The sequence below is a fragment of the Gopherus evgoodei genome, chromosome 4 (genome assembly GCF_007399415.2).
Source record: "Gopherus evgoodei ecotype Sinaloan lineage chromosome 4, rGopEvg1_v1.p, whole genome shotgun sequence".
Taxonomy (NCBI): domain Eukaryota; kingdom Metazoa; phylum Chordata; order Testudines; family Testudinidae; genus Gopherus; species Gopherus evgoodei.
Window position 1 is genome coordinate 9,021,738 of NC_044325.1, and position 22,110 is coordinate 9,043,847.

Sequence of the window (22,110 nt, forward strand, 5' to 3'; positions counted from 1 at the left end):
AGGCACCGCGTGCAAGGAAAGGAGGGGAAATTTAAGGGAGTACGTAGCCATTACACAAGACAACCGGTTCATACCCCTGTCACAGGGGTAGTTTGCCCTTACGGGCCAGAGGCCTAGCCAGGCCTGATTACACCTGGGTTGGCTCAGGTGGTCCCACCGGAAGAGCAGCAGGAAGCCGCCATGACGGGGGTCATGAGAGTTGCTGAGAACACCAGGGGCAGGGGGCCTGGCCGTGAGCTGGGGCCAGAGCCTCAGGCCAGCAGGGGAATTGTGACGGTGTCGGCTGCAGTTCTGGTTTGCCATGGGGCAAAGGAAAGAAAAGCCTGGCCAGGAGGGCCTGGGAGAGGGGAATGTAACGGGAGAGCCCTGAAGAGGGGAGAAATTGTTAGCAGGGCACCACAGAAGTACCCCTGGCCAGGAGGGGGGGCACGGCAAGCATGCAGCTGCCTGCCACGATCCCCCAGAATAACTCATTTCCTCCATCAGTAGAACCAGCCCCCTAACTTTGGAGATTCAGAAGGTGAAAACAAGCAGCACTTCAGATAACACTGGGTGTTCATGACAATTAGCTGTTCCACCCCACCCCTCTCACTCCTCGAGAGCCCCTCAAAGTCAACGAGAGATGCTCCCCTGGGAGTCAGTGGGCCCTGGCCCATGCCCTGTTTGCACTGCGTACTTAAACATGATGCTTTCCACTTACCAGTGACACTAAAGCCGTTCTCGTAGCCTGGTTTTTCCAGAGCAAAAAGCCACCCGAAGAGACCTCCGATTGGAGTCAGCGGCATGAGCGCCCGAGCTGCCGGCTGAGGTATATGGCTAATGGCCGTGTAGGCTCTCCCATCATTTCCAACTATGTACGCATGTAAGTCAACGGCACTAAAACGTACAGGCGTTTGTCCCACCAGGAGAGTCCCACTTACTTTACCGTTGAGACGGTGAGCGGCCCCTGGGAAGAGGACACAACACCTTGGATCAGTCTCAAAGAACAAGTCAATGCCAGAAGCTCTGAAGCCTGCAAACACCCACTACAATTTACCTTCTGGCAAGCAGTGTCTGCCGTTCCCATAGAACTTGGCCTGGCAGTGGCAGCAGAAGCCGGTGGCATAGTCCGTGCAGAAGGCATGCTGGGAGCACTGGCTGCGGTTCCGGTCGCAGGTTTCCTTGCTGGCAGTATTGTACGTGAACCCTAAATCCAATGCACAGGTTAGCGCGTAGTAAGGAACCAGGCCTTAGCATGTCACCAGCTGCACAGCACTCTACTAGCGGAGCTGTACAAAGCCGAACGAAAACCTTCAGATCTTAGAGGAAACCTGACAACATCTGCCTTCGAACTGTCATTGTCTGGAGTGGGAAAACACAGCTGTCCCTTCAAGGTGGGTGAGATTCTGCACAGACAGAGCTCTTACTGACTCCAAAGGGAGTTTAGCCTGTAGCAGGACTGCAGGCTCGGGGCCTGTGTCATAAACACGTTTTCCACTGGTGAAAACACACTAGGTGTTCCACTGGTAAACAAGACAATAGGTGCAGACACAGCCAGTGTGTTCCACTGTTCCCCAGTTCTACCCAGGGGCCAGGCATGTAGTAGTGGAAAAATCCATCCCAAGGAGAACTGCAGCAGTACAGGAAACCTGCAGACTCTATATTCCACCAGGGGGTCTGCAGCCAGGCAGTGTCCCCCATCCACAGGGGTGAATTCCCCCCGCCACAGATTTGGGGTGAGATGGGTGACTATGTGAATGATTAAACCCAGCACCTCCACTGGCCATTCTCAAGGGTACACATGAGGAGTTGTTCTTAATTAGCACTCTGTACTGTCGGAAAGGACAGTTGTAACATTCACGTAGGCTGGGAGGTTCCAAGGGGCTTAGGAAGTTAGGCACACAACCCCAACTGAAGATCAAAGGGTTTTTAGCACCCAACTCCTTAGCCCCAACTGAAAACTCCAGCCGGAATCCCTCCTAGATAGTGAGAGAGACAGTCACCACTGCATGGGCCCAGGGCAGACCGTGAACGCATTTCAGATGCCACCATTCACTAGAGCGAAGCAGCTTACAAAGCTGCAGCCTTCGTGGGAATTGCCATAAACGAGCCAAAGTCCTTGAGTTCCGTGCAATCACCCCTGGAGGGAGTTTGGCCCAGTGTCCATGTGCACACAGCTACCGCCTGCCTAAGTTCTCTCAAGCATTTGCCTTGGTAAGGGCCAGTTCCTAACTGCCCGTTGTTGCAATGGCTGAAAGGTTCAATTTCTGGATTTTCTTGCTTTTCACTTTCCTGGGCAGCCTTTTCCTCATGCAGCTTGTATTTCTCAGCAAACAGCCGGGCTATAGTACTTTAGCCGGCAGCTGTTAAACATGATGCCTCATACTTCAGAAAGCCTGGAATCCCCAGCCCAGCTCTCTCTCTCTGCACGTTAACAACAACTCCTTACTCTCGTTCCCTGTCACTCACCTCCTCATGACTCAGGAGGAGGTCTGGCAGAGCTCCCCATGGCTTGTGTCAGCTGTCATAGGCACAGCCAAGCGCAGTGGGCCAGCCAATGCAAGCCTCTCACACAAAGACGCTACCTCCCTCTGACTTACCTTCTCCCACATTCCCGCCCACTTTCCCCAACATAGGGCCAAGGGATTCAGCCCAGTTACTATGTCCTTAAAACATCTCCAAAACTCTCTGATAATCTTGCCACCTCCACCTGGTCCTCGTAGAGTATGAATTGAAGCAGAAGTAAGCTTGGAGTTCACTCTGTTCTGGATCACCTAATCCCCCTAAGAGTTCCCACAGCTCCCCTGCCTTTTGGGAGCCGGGGTGGCCCCTCACACGCTTGCTGCAGGAAGTTAAACAGTAAGATTTCTGAATATTACAAGCACATGTAAAATGTGTCGTCCCGGCAGTTAGTTCCCTGCGGTGGACAAATCGCTCTTGCCCAAAGCCAGTGTAGGGTTATGCACTGACCCCCTCCCAAAATAACGATGCCCCTGCCACTGTATTATCTGTACTTCCCCACTCCAAACCTTAAGCTAAATCCCTCTTCCCATTAATGTAGCTGAATTCCTGCTCTAGTTAAGGGTATCAGAATCTGACCCTGTGTCACTACTTTCAGTTCACTGCTGGGACGAAGGTCATTTATTGCTCAGTGGATACGAGATTTTAAGTTCTGTGGGACATGGCCAAGTTAAATCGCTCACTATGGCCCACACCCTCAGCTGGTGTGAATTGGCGTCACTTCCCAGACGCCAGTGGAAGTCCAGCTGGCTTCAATGCAGTTGATGCCAGTTTACACTAGTGAAGGTTCTGGCTCGATGGATCTTCATTTCACTCATTTCCTAATCAACAAACAGGACTTTCTGGTGAAGAGTGCTTTAAAAGCTGTTAGCTACAAAGAAACCCAACAGCTGGAAATCAATTACGGACACTTTGGGTTCATGTCACTTACCCTCCTGGTTAAAGCTGCTGTCTTCGTCCACACCAACTACCTGCCTCCCACGATTAAAGGAAGGGGAGTTCTCTGGGTAGCCCTCACGCATGACCTCCCGCTGTGGGTAGACTGGAAAGATATCCGTCTTGGACAGTACAGTGTCACTGTCTGGGTAGGGCTGGGCATCGTCCTGCTCAGGGTTCGCTGGTGGCCCCTGGGTCATTAGCTCCAGCAGGCTGCCCTTGGTCTCTAGTGAGGATGGGTTTCTGATTCCTGTTTTTTGGGAGGACTCCACTTCATCTTCCAATGCAGGAGGCGCCTGGGATGGCCCTTCCTTTGTCCGATGCATTTCAGGATAGGCCGGCCGACGGCTGGACACCAGATACGGCAACGTGGATTCCAGCTCCGAATCCAGCGTGGCACCGGAGCGTCTTGGCTCGCTGTACAAAACATCAAGTCTCGTGTAAACATCAGGCACCAGCTCAGTCGGGTACTCAATGTCGTCTTCTTCGTTCTCGTCGTAAAACGGCTCAGCATAGTTTATGTCCTCATCAGGATAGTCAGCGTCCAGGACGTTCTGCTCCAAGGTGGTGCTGCTGAGCGTGCTCTCCAGAGGTTGCTGGGAATGCCCCACGGAAGGCTTTTCGCCAACTCCAGCTGGCATGACATTGTCCAGTGGGGAGGTGCTGCCAATGTGGAAGGCCCATACGCCAGGAATCCCAGAGTTGCTTGTTCTAGATACAAATTACAAACAGTTACATGCAACTACTATTTACAGCTGCTTACAAGTCACACAGCGTCCCATCCAGCAACTCCTGCTCAGACAAAATCTCCCACCGTGCTCGATGGCAGATTTGCCTGAGGACTGACTGTACAATTGGAGATACTGGTCGAAATGGTCAGAAATGGCTACTGATTTGGCGGAGGAGGGGGAGGGGCGGCAAACACCTGAAACACCTTAAAGGGGCCTGATTTTCAGAAAGTGCTTACTACTCCCCTCTGAAAAAACAGACCCCTTTAATAATAATACCTAGCCCTTACCTAGCTCTGGTCATCGGTAGATCTTCAAGTACTTTACAAAGGGGGATCAGTATCATTATCCCCATTTTACAGATGGGGAAAACAGAGACACAGAGAGGGGCAGTGACTTGCCCAAGGTCACCCCGCATACCAGTGGCCAAGCCAAGTCTCCCGAGTGCAATATTCTACCCACTACATTGCCTCCCTTATGGGGCCTCAAATTGGCCCCCCTTAAACTGGAATCACTCGTCCCATTTGAAAATTTTAGCAGTGATCTTTCTGGCACAGGAAAGGGTCAATATTTTATGTCAGGAGGAAAAATCAAAGGTTATTTCTTAGAAAATCTCAATCTATATATGTTTTCACAGCTGTTTTTTTAATTCAATTTGATGAGTTCTATGCAGCCTGCTATTTGAGCTGCGCCAGGCCTAAATAGGCACTAGTGCCTTGTAGGGAAAAAAAAGTTTCTATAGAAACAGTTGTGCCTTTATGTCACATTTTCTGCATTTTTTTCTTCCCTTGTTCTTTATGTCTGAGCTCAGCTGCGTGCAGGAGAACAGCTGGTACTTGAGAACAGCGATCATGTACAGAACGGCTGCCATTTCACAAGCTCAACAGCTCCCATTGTTTGGACAAAATCCCCCCTCTGTGCAGAAGGCCAATACAAGGCCTATCTGACACTTAAGGACCATATAAGCCCAGTTTTGAAGGCTTCTCTAGTGTTCTGCCTCTCTGTACATGGGTGAGTTTCAGCCCTACTGAAGTCTTTAACGGGTTGGTGACATCATGAGCACTTCCATGGCAACTGATTCTGATGTCTCCGGCTCTTTAACTTTCTCCGAATTCACAGACTTCTAGACACCTAGGGCTAAAAGGGAGCTCCAGAGGTCATCCAGCCCACCCTGTGTGCTGACACAGAAGGGAGGACACCGCAACAAGCCCTGACAGGTATTTGTCTAACCTGTTCTCGAAAACCTCCAATGACGGCGTTTCTACAACCTGCCTTGGTAACCTATTCTAGTGTTTAACTAGCCTTAGAGTTAGAAAGTTTTTCCCTAATATCTAACTTTAGTCTCCCTGGCTGCAATATGAACAGATCACTTCTTGTCCTCCCCTTGGTGGCATGGAGAACAACTGATCACCTAAGTTCCCTGTAAGCTGCGTGGCCATGCAGCAGCCTATTTAGCGCCACGCAGGCGCTCAGGGAACCTGGCCGGAGCAGTGCGGCGTGGGTATTGCTGCAGGGAGAGAGTGCTGGGGGCGAGGGAGAGTCCTCTCTCCCTGCAGTAGCCCCAGAGCACCCTCCTGCACCCCAAGCCCCTCATTCCTGGCCCCACCCCAGAGCCCACATCCCTGTGCCCCAACCCTCTGCCCCAGGCCTGAGCCCCACTCCCACACACTGAACCCCTCGTTCCCACCCTCACCACATGAATTTTGTTATGTGCACCAATATGAAGGTGTGTGTCATATTAGTGCACATAACAAAATTCATTCTGCACATGGGTGCGAAAAATTAGAGGGAACCCAGCTGATCACCCTCCTCTTTATAACCACCTTTGACACACCTGAAGACAGGGAGCATGTCACTATAACAATAGGCTGTTCCGCAAAACCTGGACTGTGTTCTACCTCACCAAAAGCGCCGAGGAGCATTGGCAAGAACAGATGAAATCCTGGAGCCACTGAAGTCAACGGCAAATCTCCCATTGACTTCAGTGGAGCCAGGGCTTCACTCAACATATGGGCTTGACCAATGTCAATACACTACCCATCCAGCCTGCTTGTTTTCGTATTTCCCATGTCTTAGTGGCACCTATTATGTCCTCCAAGCCAGCCAGCTCATCAAGTGATCCATCCCCTGTTGCCTAGCTCCAGCTTCTGGGAAACAGAGGCTAGGGACACCACCCTGCCCAATAGCCATTGATGGACCTATCCTCCAGGAACTTACCTAATTCTTTTTTGAACCCAGTTATAGTCTTGGCATTCTCAACATCCTCTGGCAAGGAGTTCCACAGGTTGACTGTTGTTGTGTGACAAAATACTTCCTTTTTTGTTTGTTTTAAACCTGCTGCCTATTAATTTCATTTGGTGACCCCCTAGTTCTTGTGTTACGAGAAGGAGCAAATAACACTGATTCAGCTAGTCTCGTGGTCCCCAAACTTTTTACTTCGCAACCCCCAAAGCACTGTCCACACCCTCCCCTTTGGGGCCGAGAGTGAGGCCACGGCTCCGGGAGGAGGGGAACACGGACAGAGGTAAGAGGGTCAGGGCTGAGGGCACAGCTGGGGCGGGAACAACGCCTTGGCCAGGGCCAAGGCCGACATCCGGGACCCAAAGTGTGGGATTAGGAGCTGGGACCAGGGCCAGGAGCAGAGCTGAGTGACACTCCCTTCCCGCCCTGCATGAGGGCTGGCCCGGGCTCCAGCCGCACCCCCCAAACGTTCTTCTGCATCCCCCCTAGGGGGACCTCTGAGCTAGTCAATACCTCATTGCAGTAACGGGAGTATGTAAACTGCAGGAAACCATCAACCGAGGCAATGGGATTAGCACGTGTTTCTGCGTACCAGATTCCCAGGCAACCTCTGCTTTTAGCTCTGACAGATCCAGCAACCGGCATTGCAGCAGCCTGGGGTTGTATCTGATGAAAGAGTCGCGTTATACAGACATGCTGTTCAATGCGCTCCCGTCCATGCTACTTACTGGTAGAGATTTTTCACAGACTGCTCGCTGCTGGTGAGAGTGTAATACGGCCCTTCTCTCTTTAGGTAATCAGTTTCGCCTCTGCTGAAACCCACTCTGGCTGGCAGCTCCAGCTGGACGTTGTAAGACTCCTTGGGCCGAGTCCCAAAGAACTGAAGGCCGTCATCGGGATAAAGGAAAAGGGCATAGCTGTCGGAGTCATCGTAGGCTAAGACTGCCTGGAAGGTGTTCAGCTGCAGAAGAAAGCAACATCACAAATGTACGAGAGACTTGTTGAACGGAGGAGGCTCGGATGCGAGAGTCACCGTGAGAGATAGCCCTGGAATGAGGGACACAAACTGACCTCAGCTACATGGGACTTTGGTTTTGATGCAATTAGTTCAAAGCAATTCAAAATAAGGGTGAATCAAGAGGGTTTGGAACTCTGGGACCAGACTGGGTGACATCTTCTGTGACGAAAATGTGAGAGGTAGGGACAATGGCTAGGATTTTGCAGGAGAGTTATACCTCTGAAATTCTCTGGAAATTGGGCATCTCATTCCCTTGGATAATCCCACTCAACATGCTTAGCCAGAAAATCTGCCAACAGCAACCCTCTCTTATCCCCTTCCCCCTGTATGTCCAGCATTAGAATTATTACAACCCTCCATGCCTCATTCATTGAAGGGAGAATTATTACAAGTGCCTCTGGATACTAGGAAAATAATTTAGTGTCACAATCTTGCATGTGTTGCAAAATGATCCATAAGTGTGATATGTTCTGGGTGTTTAAAACAGGAAAGGGGGGAAATCGTCTCCCTGTTACTCTCTCTCTCACACACACACCCCTGGCATTCAAGAGAAGAGAATGAGGGACCGGAATATTCGCTGGAACTACAAAAAAAATGTGCCATCTGGGGCTTTTACCCTGAAGAGAGACCTCCTAGCATATCATAGGAAACGCCATATGAAAAAATTGGGACTGGAATGTGTTGCTAGAACGGCTGTTAGCAACCCCAGCACTGTAGAGAGGAATAAATGCAGTATTCGCCTTCCACTTTTCAGAGGATTTGTGTTTGACTGAATTCTAACATGGAATTCTTGCCTCAGCTCGCACAGGAAAGCAGCCAGAAATCGATAGAGGCTCAAGAAGAACCAAAACTGTTCCACATTCTGCATTCATTATTTCGTATGAGAGAGTTGGCTCATTGGCTCAACGGGATGTGGTTTAAATTTGGCTTAATGAGCTTTTTGTGCAAATGGTCCCCTTCGAACAAGGAGGGAATGATGAGTTCACACCACAATGATCCCATCATGAGGCATTTCCACTGTTTGGAAATCCAGGCACAAACTTCTACAGTATTGCCCACCAGCCAGTCAGACCATGAGACTCACCATCTGTCCATAGATTAATCCTCCATCTCCAGACATGTTACGTATGAAACAAATTTTGCCGGCCCCAGTCCCAGTCCCTAGGGAGCAATACAACCCAATCTCTGGGCAGGACAGCAGAGGACCGAACAAGGGCAGGAGAACAGGGCTGCAGTCAGGAACAGAGATCATTCACCAGACTGTGTGGGGACTATGGTTTCCATAGCTCTTTCTCCCATTACCCACCTGCCTTTCACGCTGATCTGATGTTCAGACAAACAACCCTCCCAAGACTGTCAGCGTCCTTGTTGGGGTGGGGGGAAACCGCGTTACATAAACAGGGGCTGTGTAGGAATTAGTGATGACGAACACGACATCCTCGCTGACCCCCACCAAGTGGTGATGACTCCAGCTTCTGTCTGACTGAGATGGGGCAAGAGAGACACCTGAATTTGCCACTGTGAGCGCCGTGAAGTCTTTTTGAGCATCCTCCGGCTCCAGGAAGACACGTTATTATTAACGTGAGGCTAGATTCTGCTCTCATTTATACCTGGAGTCTCTATCTCACGTCTCTATATAGCTATATCTCTAGTCATAGAATCATAGAAATGTAGGGCTGGAAGGGATCTCAAGAGGGGGGCCAGGCCCATGTGCTGAGAGAGTTAAATATACCCAGACCAGGGGTTCTCAAGACAAAATTTTTGGTGGTCTCAGAGTGCAGCCATCAATTCTTGCTGGTGGCTGCTCTCACACTTTTTCCTACGATATTTAATCTGCTTTAGGAAAGACATATAAATATGCACATAGACACGTCCAAAGCATTGTAAATTATACATGGCTAGCTAGGAAATCTGCTGTGAAAAGAGATCCTTGTGTGTTTGTTAATATCACTTTTCACAGCAGACTTATTCAGCCCTGGCAAGCCTGGGGACAAATTCAACCCTGGATAAGGGTCAGGGGAGGCAGCGAGGCTTGGGGACGACAGGGTGAGTCGGTGGCCAGGGGAGGTAGGAGCCTGAAGCCCTGTGGCCAGATCCCAAAGCCCCATGGCTGGGGAATGGGGCTCAGGGACAGAGCCTGAAGTTCTGCGGCTGGAGCCCAGGGCCTGCTGCCACGCAGCCGGAGCCCAGGGCTGAAGCCCGAACCCCCGTGGCCAAAGCCTGCCACTTCCCCAGGGCTGAAGCCCAATGCCTTAGCTCCACCACCTCGGGAGCGGTAGGGAACTCACTGGCTGCCTACTCCTCCAGTGTTGTGTCCCAGGTGTCTCCGGAAGGGGGCAGGGCCCAACCCCTGCTGACAGCCCCAGCAACAGCAACCAATGCCAAGGCAGTGCATCCAGGAGCAACAGGGAGGGGCCTCTACTTTGCCACGTCCCCCCCATCACAGTCCAGGAGATTGTGGCCACAAGAAAAGCCCTGGGTGACTGCATGCGACCACAGTAGCCACATTTGAGAAACGTGACTTAGACCATCCCTGACAGGCGGTTGTCCCACCTGATCTTAAAATCCTCCCAGGATGGGGATTCCACAACCTCCCTAGGTGCCTGTTCCTGTGCTTAACGACCCTTAGCGTTAGAAAGCCTTTCCGAATATCTAATCTAAATCTTCCTTGCTGCAGATTAAGCCACTTCTCGTCCTGCCAGATGGACATGGAGAACAACAGATCCCTGTCCTCTTTATAACAACCTTGGATATATCTGAGGACTGATATCATTTCCCCTCCTCAGCCTTCTCTTCTCTAGATAAGTATGCCCAGTTCTTTCAACCTTTCCTCAGAGGTCAGGTTCTGTAAACCTCCTCTCCTTTCTTCTGCTCTCCGCTGGACTCTCTCCACTTTGTTTGCGTCTTTCTTCAAGTGTGCTGTCCAAAACTGGACATGGAACTCCAGCGGTGGCCTCAGCAGCGCTGAGTGGAGGGTAACCATTAACTCCTGTATCGTCCATACGACACTATTGACTTCAGTGGAGCTACTCTAAATATACAACAGGATCAGGTGAGATCAGAACCCATTCCAAAGCCCTGAGATTGTCACTTTACGGTCACTTAGGCTATGTCTATGTAACTCACACATCTCCTGGGGGTGGTGCTCTGTCCCATCTTGTGGCACCGAGTCCATGTAGAGCGAGATTAACGAGTCTGTTCTACAGCCTTAGATAAGACCCACGTGGCTTTTAGCTCACCCTGTAGAGGCTCACGCACCAAGCTCCAGAAGTCCCAGGTTCAATCCCTCCCGCTGATGACCAGGGTCTGTCGGCGTTACATCTACACTAGCAGTGCTTTACCAGCTTACCATACTCCCAGTGTTGACGCAGCTATACTAGCAAAGCTGCAGTTTGTCTGAGTATTGTAAAACCCCTATACTGGTAAAAGTGCAAGTTTTGCAGCTTTATCTCCATTGTGCTGGCACAGCTCTGCCAGTCGGGGATCACACCTCTTTGCACCCCGACTGACATAGCTATGCCTGCAGAAGGCTGTAGTGTAGACATGCCTGGCTGTAGCCCTTGTCTACATAAGATTTTGTACCATTATCAATGTGAATTTTTTCTCCCAATATAGTTCTACCGGTGCAACCCCACATGTGGACATAATTATATCCGTATAAAGATGCCTTGTACCACTGTTGCTTATCCCTCCTCCCAGTCACTGTATGATATCCCAGAATAAACACATTTATCTTGGCATAACTGTCCCAACACCAGTGGCTTGGTACGATGTGCGTGTGTAGACAAGGCCCAGTGCATGGGAAAGCAAGCTTCTAATTCCTCAGAAGGTGAATCAATAAACCACACGTCTCCTTGGAGCAGATGCACCTTGTAACCAACACCAGGCCAGATGGCTGGCCCATGTAAATGGCGTTGCTCCAGTGAAGCCAGTAGACCTGTGCCATTTTACACCAGCATTGTCTAAAAACTAGTTATAAGCAGGAATTTATGGACTGACCAAGGAGTGGCTCCAGTTAGCGAAGCTCATAGGGCGTCCCAAAATTAAAAGAGGACTCCAGTCCATTGTCCTTGGGTGAAATTCACCCTGGGCAGCCACCCAGCACATCCACCTCCCTACCTATGTCTGCGAGATCCTCGTCACCAGAGTATCTGAGGGCTTCACCAACACTATTTGATTTCATCCTCAGTCCTCATCTGAGGTGCTATTAGTCCCATGGGAAACTGATGCCCGGGGCGGCTTAAAGGACTTGCCCGAGGTCATACAGGAATCCTGTGACTCAGCCAGGAACTAAGCCCAGAGTGCGAGTTCAGGGCCCTATCCCCATCCTTCCTCCTCAAAATAAGTGCTGAGCAGGTCTTGGGCTGGCCCTCTGCACAGGGCTGAATTCACCACTTACGGGCCGATCAGCCACATAACAAGCACTGCATTGTTTCACTTGCATGGCTCCCGGATGAGACATTCATCTGCTTCAACGCTGTCCTAAACAAATTCCACTTCCCTTCCTTCCTCCCCACAGGCTCCCAGCGAGATACTCCCCTGCAATGGGGCTCTTCCATCATTTTTCTCTATTTTATCTTCCTGGCTCTTAACCCCACCTCTTCTTTTCCTGAGCACACAAGAAACTCCTCCACAACATCTGATTTTTCCTTCACAACCAGGGGACTTTTATCCTTCCCGATCCTTCTGTCTTCACATAATCTTCCAAACTCTCTCTCCCAACTGAGCACCAAGTCCTGGCTTCACATCAACCCCCTTAGAAGAACATCAGGAGTCTAGAGAGAAGACACATCATTGGCCACATTCTGGACTCCGTTACGTTGCTAGCTCAGTGGATCTACACTGGGAGAACTGAGGGCAGAAGCAGACCCCCTAGTACAATATCATCAGAACCTGTATAAAACTGCTGCCTCTATTACCAAAGTGTGCTGCTACCAGGTGGGCATTTCGAGAGGCCCTGAAAATGTGGGGTGAAATCCTGGCAACAGTGAAACCAACGGGAGCTTTGTCATTGACTTCAGCAAAGCCAGGACGTCACCCTTAATCAGGCGCATGTTTCCTCTGAATGTTCTGCAGAGCGTTCACTATCGGCAGGCGTTCACAGCTAGCCCCTTGCAGAGTAACTAGTCTCAACTCATCCTGAGTGAGTTACCTTACAGGACAACCAATCCACACCCCTGATCTGCTGAACAGCTCTGGACTTGCCTTTGAACTTTGCCCCTAGTTTAAAGGAATCTTTGTACTGCATTCTGAGTAATCCCCAAACACGATTATCCTGTATCTCGTGGATGAAACCCAATTGACTGCTTTTGAGTGACTCCTTCTTTGCACCAATGGGAGGGAAGAATCCGTCCCCCGGTCTCTACTTGAAACATTTTTTTCCCGAGTTTTGGGCTCACTGATTTAATGAGGCTGAATCTGTGTGTCCATCAATTCCCCACCTGGAAAGTGCGTAATAATACTTCCTTTCTCACTGTCTTTGTCTTGTCTTTTCATACAGGCAGGGACTGTCTCCTGCTACGTGTATGTACCAGGGTTAGTATAACACCAACAGATCCCGGCTGTCGGTGGGTGGGATCGAACCTAGGATCTCTGGAGCTAAACACATGAGCTTCTACTGTAGGGGCAGGCAAACTTTTTGGCCTGAGGGCCACATCGGGTTTTCAAAATTGAATGGAGGGCTGGTTAGGGGAGGCTGTGCCTTCTCTAACAGCCAGGTGTGGCCCGGCCCCCGACCCCTAACCGACCCCCCCTGCTTCTCGCCCCCTGACAGCCCCCCCAGGACTTCTGCCCCATCCACCACCCCCTGCTCCCTGACTGCCCCCGGAATCCCTGCCCCTGACTAACCCCCACCGCCCCATCCAACCCCTCCTCTCATTCCTGATTGCCCCCTCCCGGGACTCCTGCCCCATCCACCAGCCCCCACTCCCTGTCCTCTGACCACCCCTGGACAACCTCTGCCACTCCATCCAACCCCTCCTCTCCTTCCTTACTGCTCCTCTGGGACCTCTATCCCCATTCAACCACCTCTGTTCCCCACCCTCTGACCGCCCTGCCACTTATCCACACCCCTGTCCCCTGACCCCCCCCCCCAACTCCACTGCACTCTTACCGCACTGCCTGGAGTGCTGCCCAGAGTACCGGGTCAGGCCACGGCTCTGCAGCTGCATTGCGCTGCCTGGTCGCCCAGAGCATTGCCCCAGCGGTGGGGTGAGCTGAGGCTGCGGGCGAGGGGGAACAGCAGGGGAGGGGCCAGGGGCGAGCCTCCCAGGAGTTCAGGGGCCAGGCAGGAGAGTCCCGCAGGCCCTACTTTGCCCACCTCTGCTCTACTGCCTGGGCTAAAAGCCACATGGCTCTTAGCCAAAACTGTAGCAGACTCATTAATCTCTAGGTGGTCCAGGTACCACTAGAGGGGACTGTGCCCCACCAAGCAGGCATGGGTTATGTACTTCCCCTAGCCGAGGAGGAACACCCCAAGCTTCAGAGACTTCCCAGCTGATATCCCAGATGAGGCCCCGCTTGTAACACTGTCGGCAGGTGGGATCGAACCTGCAACCTCTGAAACTCACAGCAGGAGCCTCTACTGCGTGAGCTAAAAGTCAGGGGGCTCTTTGGTGGCTGTAGCAAACTCATTAACTCTAAATGGTCTAGCTGCCTTCAGGGCCGGCACAACCCATTAGGCGACCTAGGCAGTTGCCTAGGGCACTAACATTTGGGGGGCGGAGACCGCGGAGGCAGGATCTTCGGCCGCCCCGGTCGTCGTCAGTATTTCGGGAGAGGGACATTCCGCCGCCACCTCTGTTGGGGGTGCCATTTCGGGGGCGGGACTTTCCACCACCTAGGGCGCAAAAAAAGCTGGCAGTGCTCCTGGCTACCACTAGAGAGGGACCGAGCACCACACCCAGCGGGCCTGGGTTACACTAGCACAAAGGAGCCCTGCTCTCAAAACGGGTCCTTTAAGGGCTGCTGCAATGTAAGCACATAATGAGAATGACCTGCTAGTGTTTTATTTGGGGGAAGGAAGGAATTGAAAGTATGTTTAAATGCCTTTCCAGAGAAATGATGGAAAATGAAATCCTATTCATGATCTGGTTCTAAGTGTGCTGATGAGGGTAAAGTCACGGAAAGATGCCCTCCCAAGTCCGTTAGCCTTTGGCTTGACCGACGCTCAGCGGCATGGACTTTTCTCATTACAGTAATTTCAACAGCCAGAAAAGGGGCCCAGCTCTATTTGCAGAGTTTCCTAGCACTTCCACAAGGCAGTCATCATCCCTCCTATATAAAGGGAGTTTGTTGTGAAGGACACACCCCCACACTCACAACCACAGGCATTTAGGACTATGCCCCAGTGACAGCAATTCAGCAACACAAACAAAGCTACACAGAAAAAGACCTCAAAAGGGAGGAAAAAAAAAACAAAACCAAAAACACTCTACAAAGCTGGGCAATCAGAGACTGCACCAAATCCATCCCTGCTGCAACTTCACTGCAGTCAAAAGAGTTTAGTCTGGGGCTTGAGTCCGCCACTAAGTCCTCATTGAGCAAACTGAGGATAATCAGACAGGATCCCTGCCAAAGTTTGCCAGAAGGTTTAGGGAAAAAATCGGACAGATAAGAGGGATGGATGGAGTGTAAAGGTCAGAGGGCAAAGAGCAAGAAAGGTCAGCTCAGAGCTTGTTATTAGGCTTGTTAAAAGAGCCATAGAGGGCAAATTCCACCTTAGTGTAGCTTCCCAGAGCTCCAGCTAAGGGTAAGTCAGATTTCAACTTGCTTCACTGTGTGGGCTGCCAGAGACCATACCGCTCACAAACACTGTTCCTGTTTTCAGTTACTTGATCAAGATTGTGTCAGTGTATAAGAACACTGGGGAGAAATGTCTGTGAAATACTGTCCCTAAACAAACTAAAGTAGCAGCATTGTTAGCTACAGGGTATTGATCCAGCATTGCCACATCTTGTGGTTTTATTGCAAGTCTCATTTGGTGTTTATTTTAAAGCCCCTGCTCTTGGAATCAAGTGATTATGTGAGAATCTCAACTTGCATTTTAAAAAAATAAATAAAGTTCGAACTCTCATGCATGTGGAGAAAAGCTTGAAAATGTGACCCTAAAGGTTCAAAACCTAGAAGGCAAATAGAACCCCCTTTTTCATAGAATAGCAGGGTTGGAAAGGACCTCAGGAGATCAGCTAGTCCAATCCCCTGTTCAAAGCAGGGCTAAACCCCAGACAGATTTTTGTCCTAGATCCCTAAATGGTACCTCAAAGATTGAACTCACAACCCTGGGTTTAGCATGCCAATGTTCAAACCACAGAGCTATCCCTCCCCCCATTTTAAGAAAAAGCCTCAAACCACAGAGCTATCCCTCCCCTCCTTTTTAAAAACAGCCTCATGATTTTTAAGCCATTCATGATTTTTTTTGAGTGGGAGCGGCAGATTTTTGAACACTTGAGTTCAACAAAATTGTTGCTCCTGGAGTGATCTATGCTTGGTATGTAGCAAGTAGTGGATGTTTTAATTAGGAATTGTATGATTGTTTTCACCTGAGGCATACTGCAACTTCCTCCTTCAAAAAGAACACATTTTTCTTCACTTCCATTTGGTATCGGGTTAGGAAGTCCTGAAATGCTGTCACTCCATTTCTATCACACTCCTTCCCAAAGCTGCCATAAAAACCCTCAGCACAAACCCCACCAGGGACTCACATTTCCTACATCAGTCCAACATCCTGCAATGGAGATGCACTGGCATGGCACCAAAACCAGGCCAGGCAGCTCCAGCGACAGCAGGCCTGCTAAGCAGCGGACTTTTTAAGAAGATGTGTTGTGTGGAGGACTGCACTCCTGATCTCCACTTAGCACAGTGTGGGATTTTTCTTCCAGTCAATCGGCCAACCTACAGGAGACCCGCTGGGTCCATAGAGGAAGGTGGTGGATGATACTGCTCCACTTGGGAATCAGAGATGCATTGCCAACGGGAAAGAGGCACTTTGACAGCTTGAAAAGCAACTGGACATTCAGCCAGACTGTGCCTCTGTTCATCACAAGCATGGAGAGGCAGTGCTGATAAACGACCCAATAAGAACCCTTGGGAAGAGAAAAAGAGAGTCTATTTGTAAGGTTCTTGGGGTCTTGGAGCAAAGGGGCCGGGGGCCAGTGCTTTGGAGATCTCTCAGTCCTAAAACAGGCTGTCCCACATCAATGCTTGAGCTGGAGGAGCTGCAGAAAGGCATTCGTGGGGAAGCAGCACTAGTCTATATGCTGTACGGATGAGGAGAATAAATGTCAAAGGAGACCTTGTTTTCTGAAGACACCCTTGACTGTTGCAATCTCTTAATACTACAATACAAGTAAGTGCAGAATAGTGAAATTATCTCACCTAGGGTGACCAAATAGCAACTGTGAAAAAACAGGACAGGGGGTGGGGAGTAATATGCGCCTATATAAGAAAGAGTCCCAAAAAACGGGACTGTCTCTTTAAAAACGAGACATCTGGTCACCCAAATCTCACCACATGGCAATCCTGGGCCACATTACCTCCACCTCAGGACCAGGCTCTTCTATTTGCCTTCTCATCATCCAAAAAACAAGGAGATGGCCAATGAAATTGAAAGGCAGCAAATTTAAAACGTGATTAAAGGAAATATTTTTCATATACAATGAGTGGTTGGTTAGCCTGCGGAACTCATTGCCACAAGGTACCAGCGAGGCCCCGGGTTTAGCAGGATTCAAAAAAAGGACAGGGCACTTGAATAGACAACTGGATAATGGGAAGATTCAGTGTTACATTACACTAGAACCTCAAAGATATCAACGCCAGAGTTCCGGACTTATTGGTCAACCAGATACCCCCTGGAACCGGAAGTAATCAGGCAGCTGCGGAGACAGACAGACAGATAGAGACAAAATGCAAATACTTTATTGCCTCTAGGCTTTAGCTTGCTCCAGACGAGATCAGAGCTTCTGACCCTTGGGAGCACTGGGCTCAGGATTTTAGACCTGGGGGAGTGCTGAGGCTCGTGGCTTCAGCCCCGTGGGGGGCACTGGGGCTCGGGGCTTAGCTATGAGGGGAGCACTGGTTTCAGCCCCCAGTGCTCCCCCTGTAGCCAACACCCAGGCACCCCTCCGCGCATTCAAACCAAGAGCAGAGCTGTGGGGAGTCCCAAGCCCAGGTGCCCCGCCCCACAGGGCTCCTCCCATATCTAAAGCCCAGAGCTCTGGTGCTCCCAAGGGTCAGAAGCTCTGACCCCACCCCCAGCCCTAACACACACCCCACCCGTGGCTGCAGCCCCAACCCTCCTTCCCTCCCCGCCCCTCCCAGAGGATTAAGTGCATAATGTCTTGTTCGGAGTTAAGGACATTTCAGAGTTACAGACAACATCCATTCCCGAGGTGTTCGTAACTCTGAGATTCTACTGTAATATATTTTTTTTCAAGTTGAGTGGGGATATATGCAGTGTAGATGTAGCCATGATATAACTATAATTATTTATAATATTTATATATACATATCATAGAAAAATTCATGCTTCAGGATACAAACCAGCTCCCAACTGATAGGGCTAGGAGGAAAACTCTCTACGGCAATTTATTCAATAATTGCCCATCTCTGAAGCATCTGGTACTAGTCACTGTCAGGGACAGGGATGCTGGATTAGATGGACCGACCACTAGGTTGACGTGGGATGGCAACTCCTATGTTCCTATCATGTTGCAATATGATGTTAGCATGTCATCAGCAAGCTGCATGCAGGCAGCTCAGAACAGAAAAATCAATGGTATTTTTCAATAAGTTTTTCTCTGCAACCCAAAAGAATTCCAGATTAAAAAGAAGACTACAGCCAGGCTTGCAGGGCATGTGAGAGATTGCAAATAGTGCTGTAAAAGTCAAGGGCGGGGGGGCGCACTGACAACACTAGGAACTCCCTAACCCCTCAGTAATCAGACCAGTGAACCAGCCTTCGTCATGACAGCAATTTCTGCCTTCATGGGCCAGAGCCATGAAATGACTTGGGAATCCAAGTGCTGTGAATCTGAAAGCGTTTCAGTCTATTCATGAGTGTTATCAGTTCATGTCACTGAAAAGCATGCATCACTGCAGGAAGTTCTTGAGACCACATCTAACTGGTGCCTACTTTTCCATACACAGTATCAACCCCCAGTGGAAATTCTGAAAGCTATTCCCCACAGACATTTGTTAACGAGTAACTTGGAAAAAAAAACCCAGAAAAGGAGACTAGGATCCCAAATCATTAACAAAATGTTTGGAGTGCTTAAAAAAATAATAAAAATCACAAACCCTGGCCAAACCCTACTGGAGATACTCACAAGTATCAGTCTCTGTGAGCCAGATTCTGATCTCAGTTACACCAGCGTAAATCCAGAGCAACTGCACTGAAGCTACATTTGCAGCTGAACCTTTCAGCAAAGATCAGTGGAAGATTTCTGCACCATCTCTAGCTAATACCATCACCCGGAGCATTCAAAGCAACTGGTTGGTTTTCTCTTTGTCTATATTTAAGCCCCTTATTTTCAGTAAAAATCGGTTTAAACTGAAAACAATCCCAGGTTTTACAAAAAGTATTATTCGTTTTTTTCTGATTTTCACCCTACTTTTGTACCATTCAAATATATTAAAAAAAATAGATGTATTTTCCTAATAAAACGATTTATGTCATGCAATGGATTGTAGTAGGATACTACTGTGTGTATACGCGAAGCTGCCTGTTGAAGCAAGGCTTTGTATTAGTCTAGAAGATACACAAAATAAACAAACAGGCACACACAATAAACAAACAGGCACACACACAAGCTCTGAAGTGCGTGTGCACCTGAACACACCGATGAATATTACGCCTGCCACATACACATTTCAAGCTGTAAGCAGATAACGATTTAAAGATCTGACACACTAACATGGGAAGAAAACGAAAATCTGTCTCAGAATACATTTCAGAACACAAGGAAGTACTCAACATTTAAAAACAAAAACAGGCAAAAAGGATGAAGGCGAGTGTATGCGCTGCAAATGGTGTGGCCCAGTACTAAATGTAAATATTTACAGGCTAATAGTTCTAAGTCTACAACCGTAAACTGTTTATTCGAATGAAAGGATTTATTTGGGGATGAGATGCATTGTTTTCTTAAACTCAGAGGTGACATTTTGTTTTCCGTTCTGCAGCAAGCCACACTGAATTCCATTCATCAAAGCTACTGAATATGTTTTTCCCCTGTCCTTCCATCCACCAAAATAAACCCTATTTACCCAGAAAAATTAATAGTTTTTCCCACCGATTTTCACCTGTTTTTGTTGTAGTAATAAACATCAATAAATTCCCAGGAAAATTCAATATAATAAAAATTGAAAACAAAGGGCCCTATGTGTACTGTGCTGCAAGGTCTTTGCAGCAGAGACCAAGTCTTTATATATGTTGAGTGGATGCTGTTAGCAGTCAAATTAGGATAGCTCATGACCGTTGATTTCCACCACTGGTGTTTGCACGAGAGATTGTGAATCCCTTGTGAGCAGTGAGTGCCAAGAGTAGCCCAGCGGATTTCAGCAGGGCTCCTTGGAGTAAGGGTCTCACAGTTGGTCCTTAAGTGTTTTGTGAACGGTATTCTAGCCTCACCATGCGAGATCCAAGCTATGCTGCCATCAGCTGTTCAGTTGTAGACACTCTGACTATGGAGTTTGGGCTGTGACCCTAAGTGTGAGCTCTGGCTCAGCTCATGCTCCATGACGGGTTAGAGAGCATACGAGTGAAAGTCCAGGTCTTAGGGTATGTCTACACTGCACAGTTAACTCTGAGGCACTTTAAGTCCAGGCTAGCCAACCCAGTTGGAGGTGTGGGTTAGAGCCTGAACTCCACTTTAACTCTGGTTGAAAGCTGATGAGGATTAAATCACTCGAGTGTTGCTAGTCCTCCAAAGCTCTTCCCACAACTCCCCCAGAGGACAGACAAGTTTTTCAGTAATGGACATAACTAACAGGGAAAGAATCCTAGAGCCTCTCAGCACAGAGAAACCTGGGATCTGCACCCAGATGCACATGAGTAAGGACAGAAACGCCGGGGACACAGTAATGCAGGTAGGACTTTGTGTAACCCACCCACCTCCTGGGTGTGGTGTTCTGTCCCATCTATTGGCACTGAGACCACTGGGAGAGAGATTAATGAGTCTGCTTTACAGCCTTAGCTAAGAGCCATGTGGCTTTTAGCTCATGCACTATTAAAATATATAGAGAGAAAGGAGATGTACCTATGTCCTAGAATGGGAAGGAACCTAGAAAGGTCATTGAGCCCAGCCCCCTGCCTTCACTAGCAGGACCAAGTACTGATTTTTGCCCTGGATCCCTAAGTGGCCCCCTTGAGGATTGAACTCACAACCCTGGGTTTACCAGGCCAATGCTCAAACTACTGACCTGTCCCCTCCCCACTAAGCTTCCCAAGTTCGATCCCACCTGCTGATGACCAGGGTCTGTCAGGCCACGTCCAGACTAGGGTATTAAAATCGATTTTAGATACGCAACTTCAGCTACATGACTAACGTAGCTGAAGTCGAATTTCTAAAATCGAGGTACTCACCCGTCCAGATGGCGCGGCATCGATGTCCGCGGCTCTCCGTGTCGATTCCGGAACTCCGTTCGGGTTGATGGAGTTCTGGAATCGATGTAAGCGCGCTCGGGGATCGATACATCGCGTCCAGACTAGACGCGATATATCGATCCCTGAGCAATCGATTTTAACCCGCCGATGCCGCGGGTTAGTCTGGACGTGGGCTCAGTCTTACATTTGCAGTGGGCACACTCACACCTGAGTGAGGCTAACCAGGGTGCTCAGACCCTGGTGTCAATCACCTGGGATAACTGTGCAGTGTAGACATAACCTTAATCTGGAAACTTGGTACAGATGCTCAAAAAAAAAATTTAAAAAAAATGGAAAAAGAAACAGAGGCCATCAACCTGGGTAATATTTGCCTGATGCATTTCTGGTTAGAAACCTTCTCCCAGCCACATCTCTCTCTGGAATTACACTGTTTCTTCAGATCCCAGTGGGACCACAGCAGCTAACATTAACATTGGCCTTACCTTCTTGGAGGGCTCCAAGTTTCGAGAGACTTCCTCATAGGCACCCACGTTCTCCCAGGTGGCAATGAAGGCATGGATGGGAGCGAAGGCAGCGGCAGCTGCACTAGGAAATCCAGCATGGATAAGGCGAGTGGCCTGGCCCAATACCTCGGTGGACTGATCCTCCCGGTAATAGATCTTCCCCCTCCCACCACTGGTGTCAATATCGGACAAGAAGGGGGCGATGGCTGGGAAGTCAGTGGGGAAGTCGTCGTCCACGTACTGGGTCTCTCTAGGGAAATCCTGGGTAGAGATGATCCCATTGGTCCCTACCTACAAGAGACAGCAAAGAATTCTGCTCAAAGCACCCTCCACCATTCAGTCCACGCACACAGGACTCCTGTTAACAGGCAGCAACAGCTGCAGTGCAGAAAGATCCCATTCACTGCAACACCCCTGCCCCCCTCTGCATCATCAGTTCCTCCCTCTGAGCCAAGTCCTTCCACCCACCCCATCCAGGGGCTTTCAGTCCAGCAGGGGCCCCACCACAAGGGATCTCACCTACCCAACATTACAGGGGGGAACAAAGACCTCAACTTCCTCCCTTTCCTCTCCACCCATGTGAGC

At 49.5% G+C, this 22,110-nt stretch overlaps 1 protein-coding gene across 1 annotated transcript in view; it reads right to left on the minus strand.

Annotated features, from left to right (window-relative positions):
* NID2 (nidogen 2) overlaps positions 1-22,110 on the minus strand; it is a 51,213-nt gene that overhangs the window by 27,579 nt on the left and 1,524 nt on the right. The window contains exons 2-6 of the mRNA XM_030559173.1: positions 21,505-21,816; positions 7,133-7,365; positions 3,431-4,146; positions 1,037-1,186; positions 701-946 (exon numbers count right to left, since the gene is read on the minus strand). Coding sequence (XP_030415033.1) covers positions 701-946; positions 1,037-1,186; positions 3,431-4,146; positions 7,133-7,365; positions 21,505-21,816 — 1,657 coding nt within the window. The remainder of the gene's footprint in view (positions 1-700; positions 947-1,036; positions 1,187-3,430; positions 4,147-7,132; positions 7,366-21,504; positions 21,817-22,110) is intronic.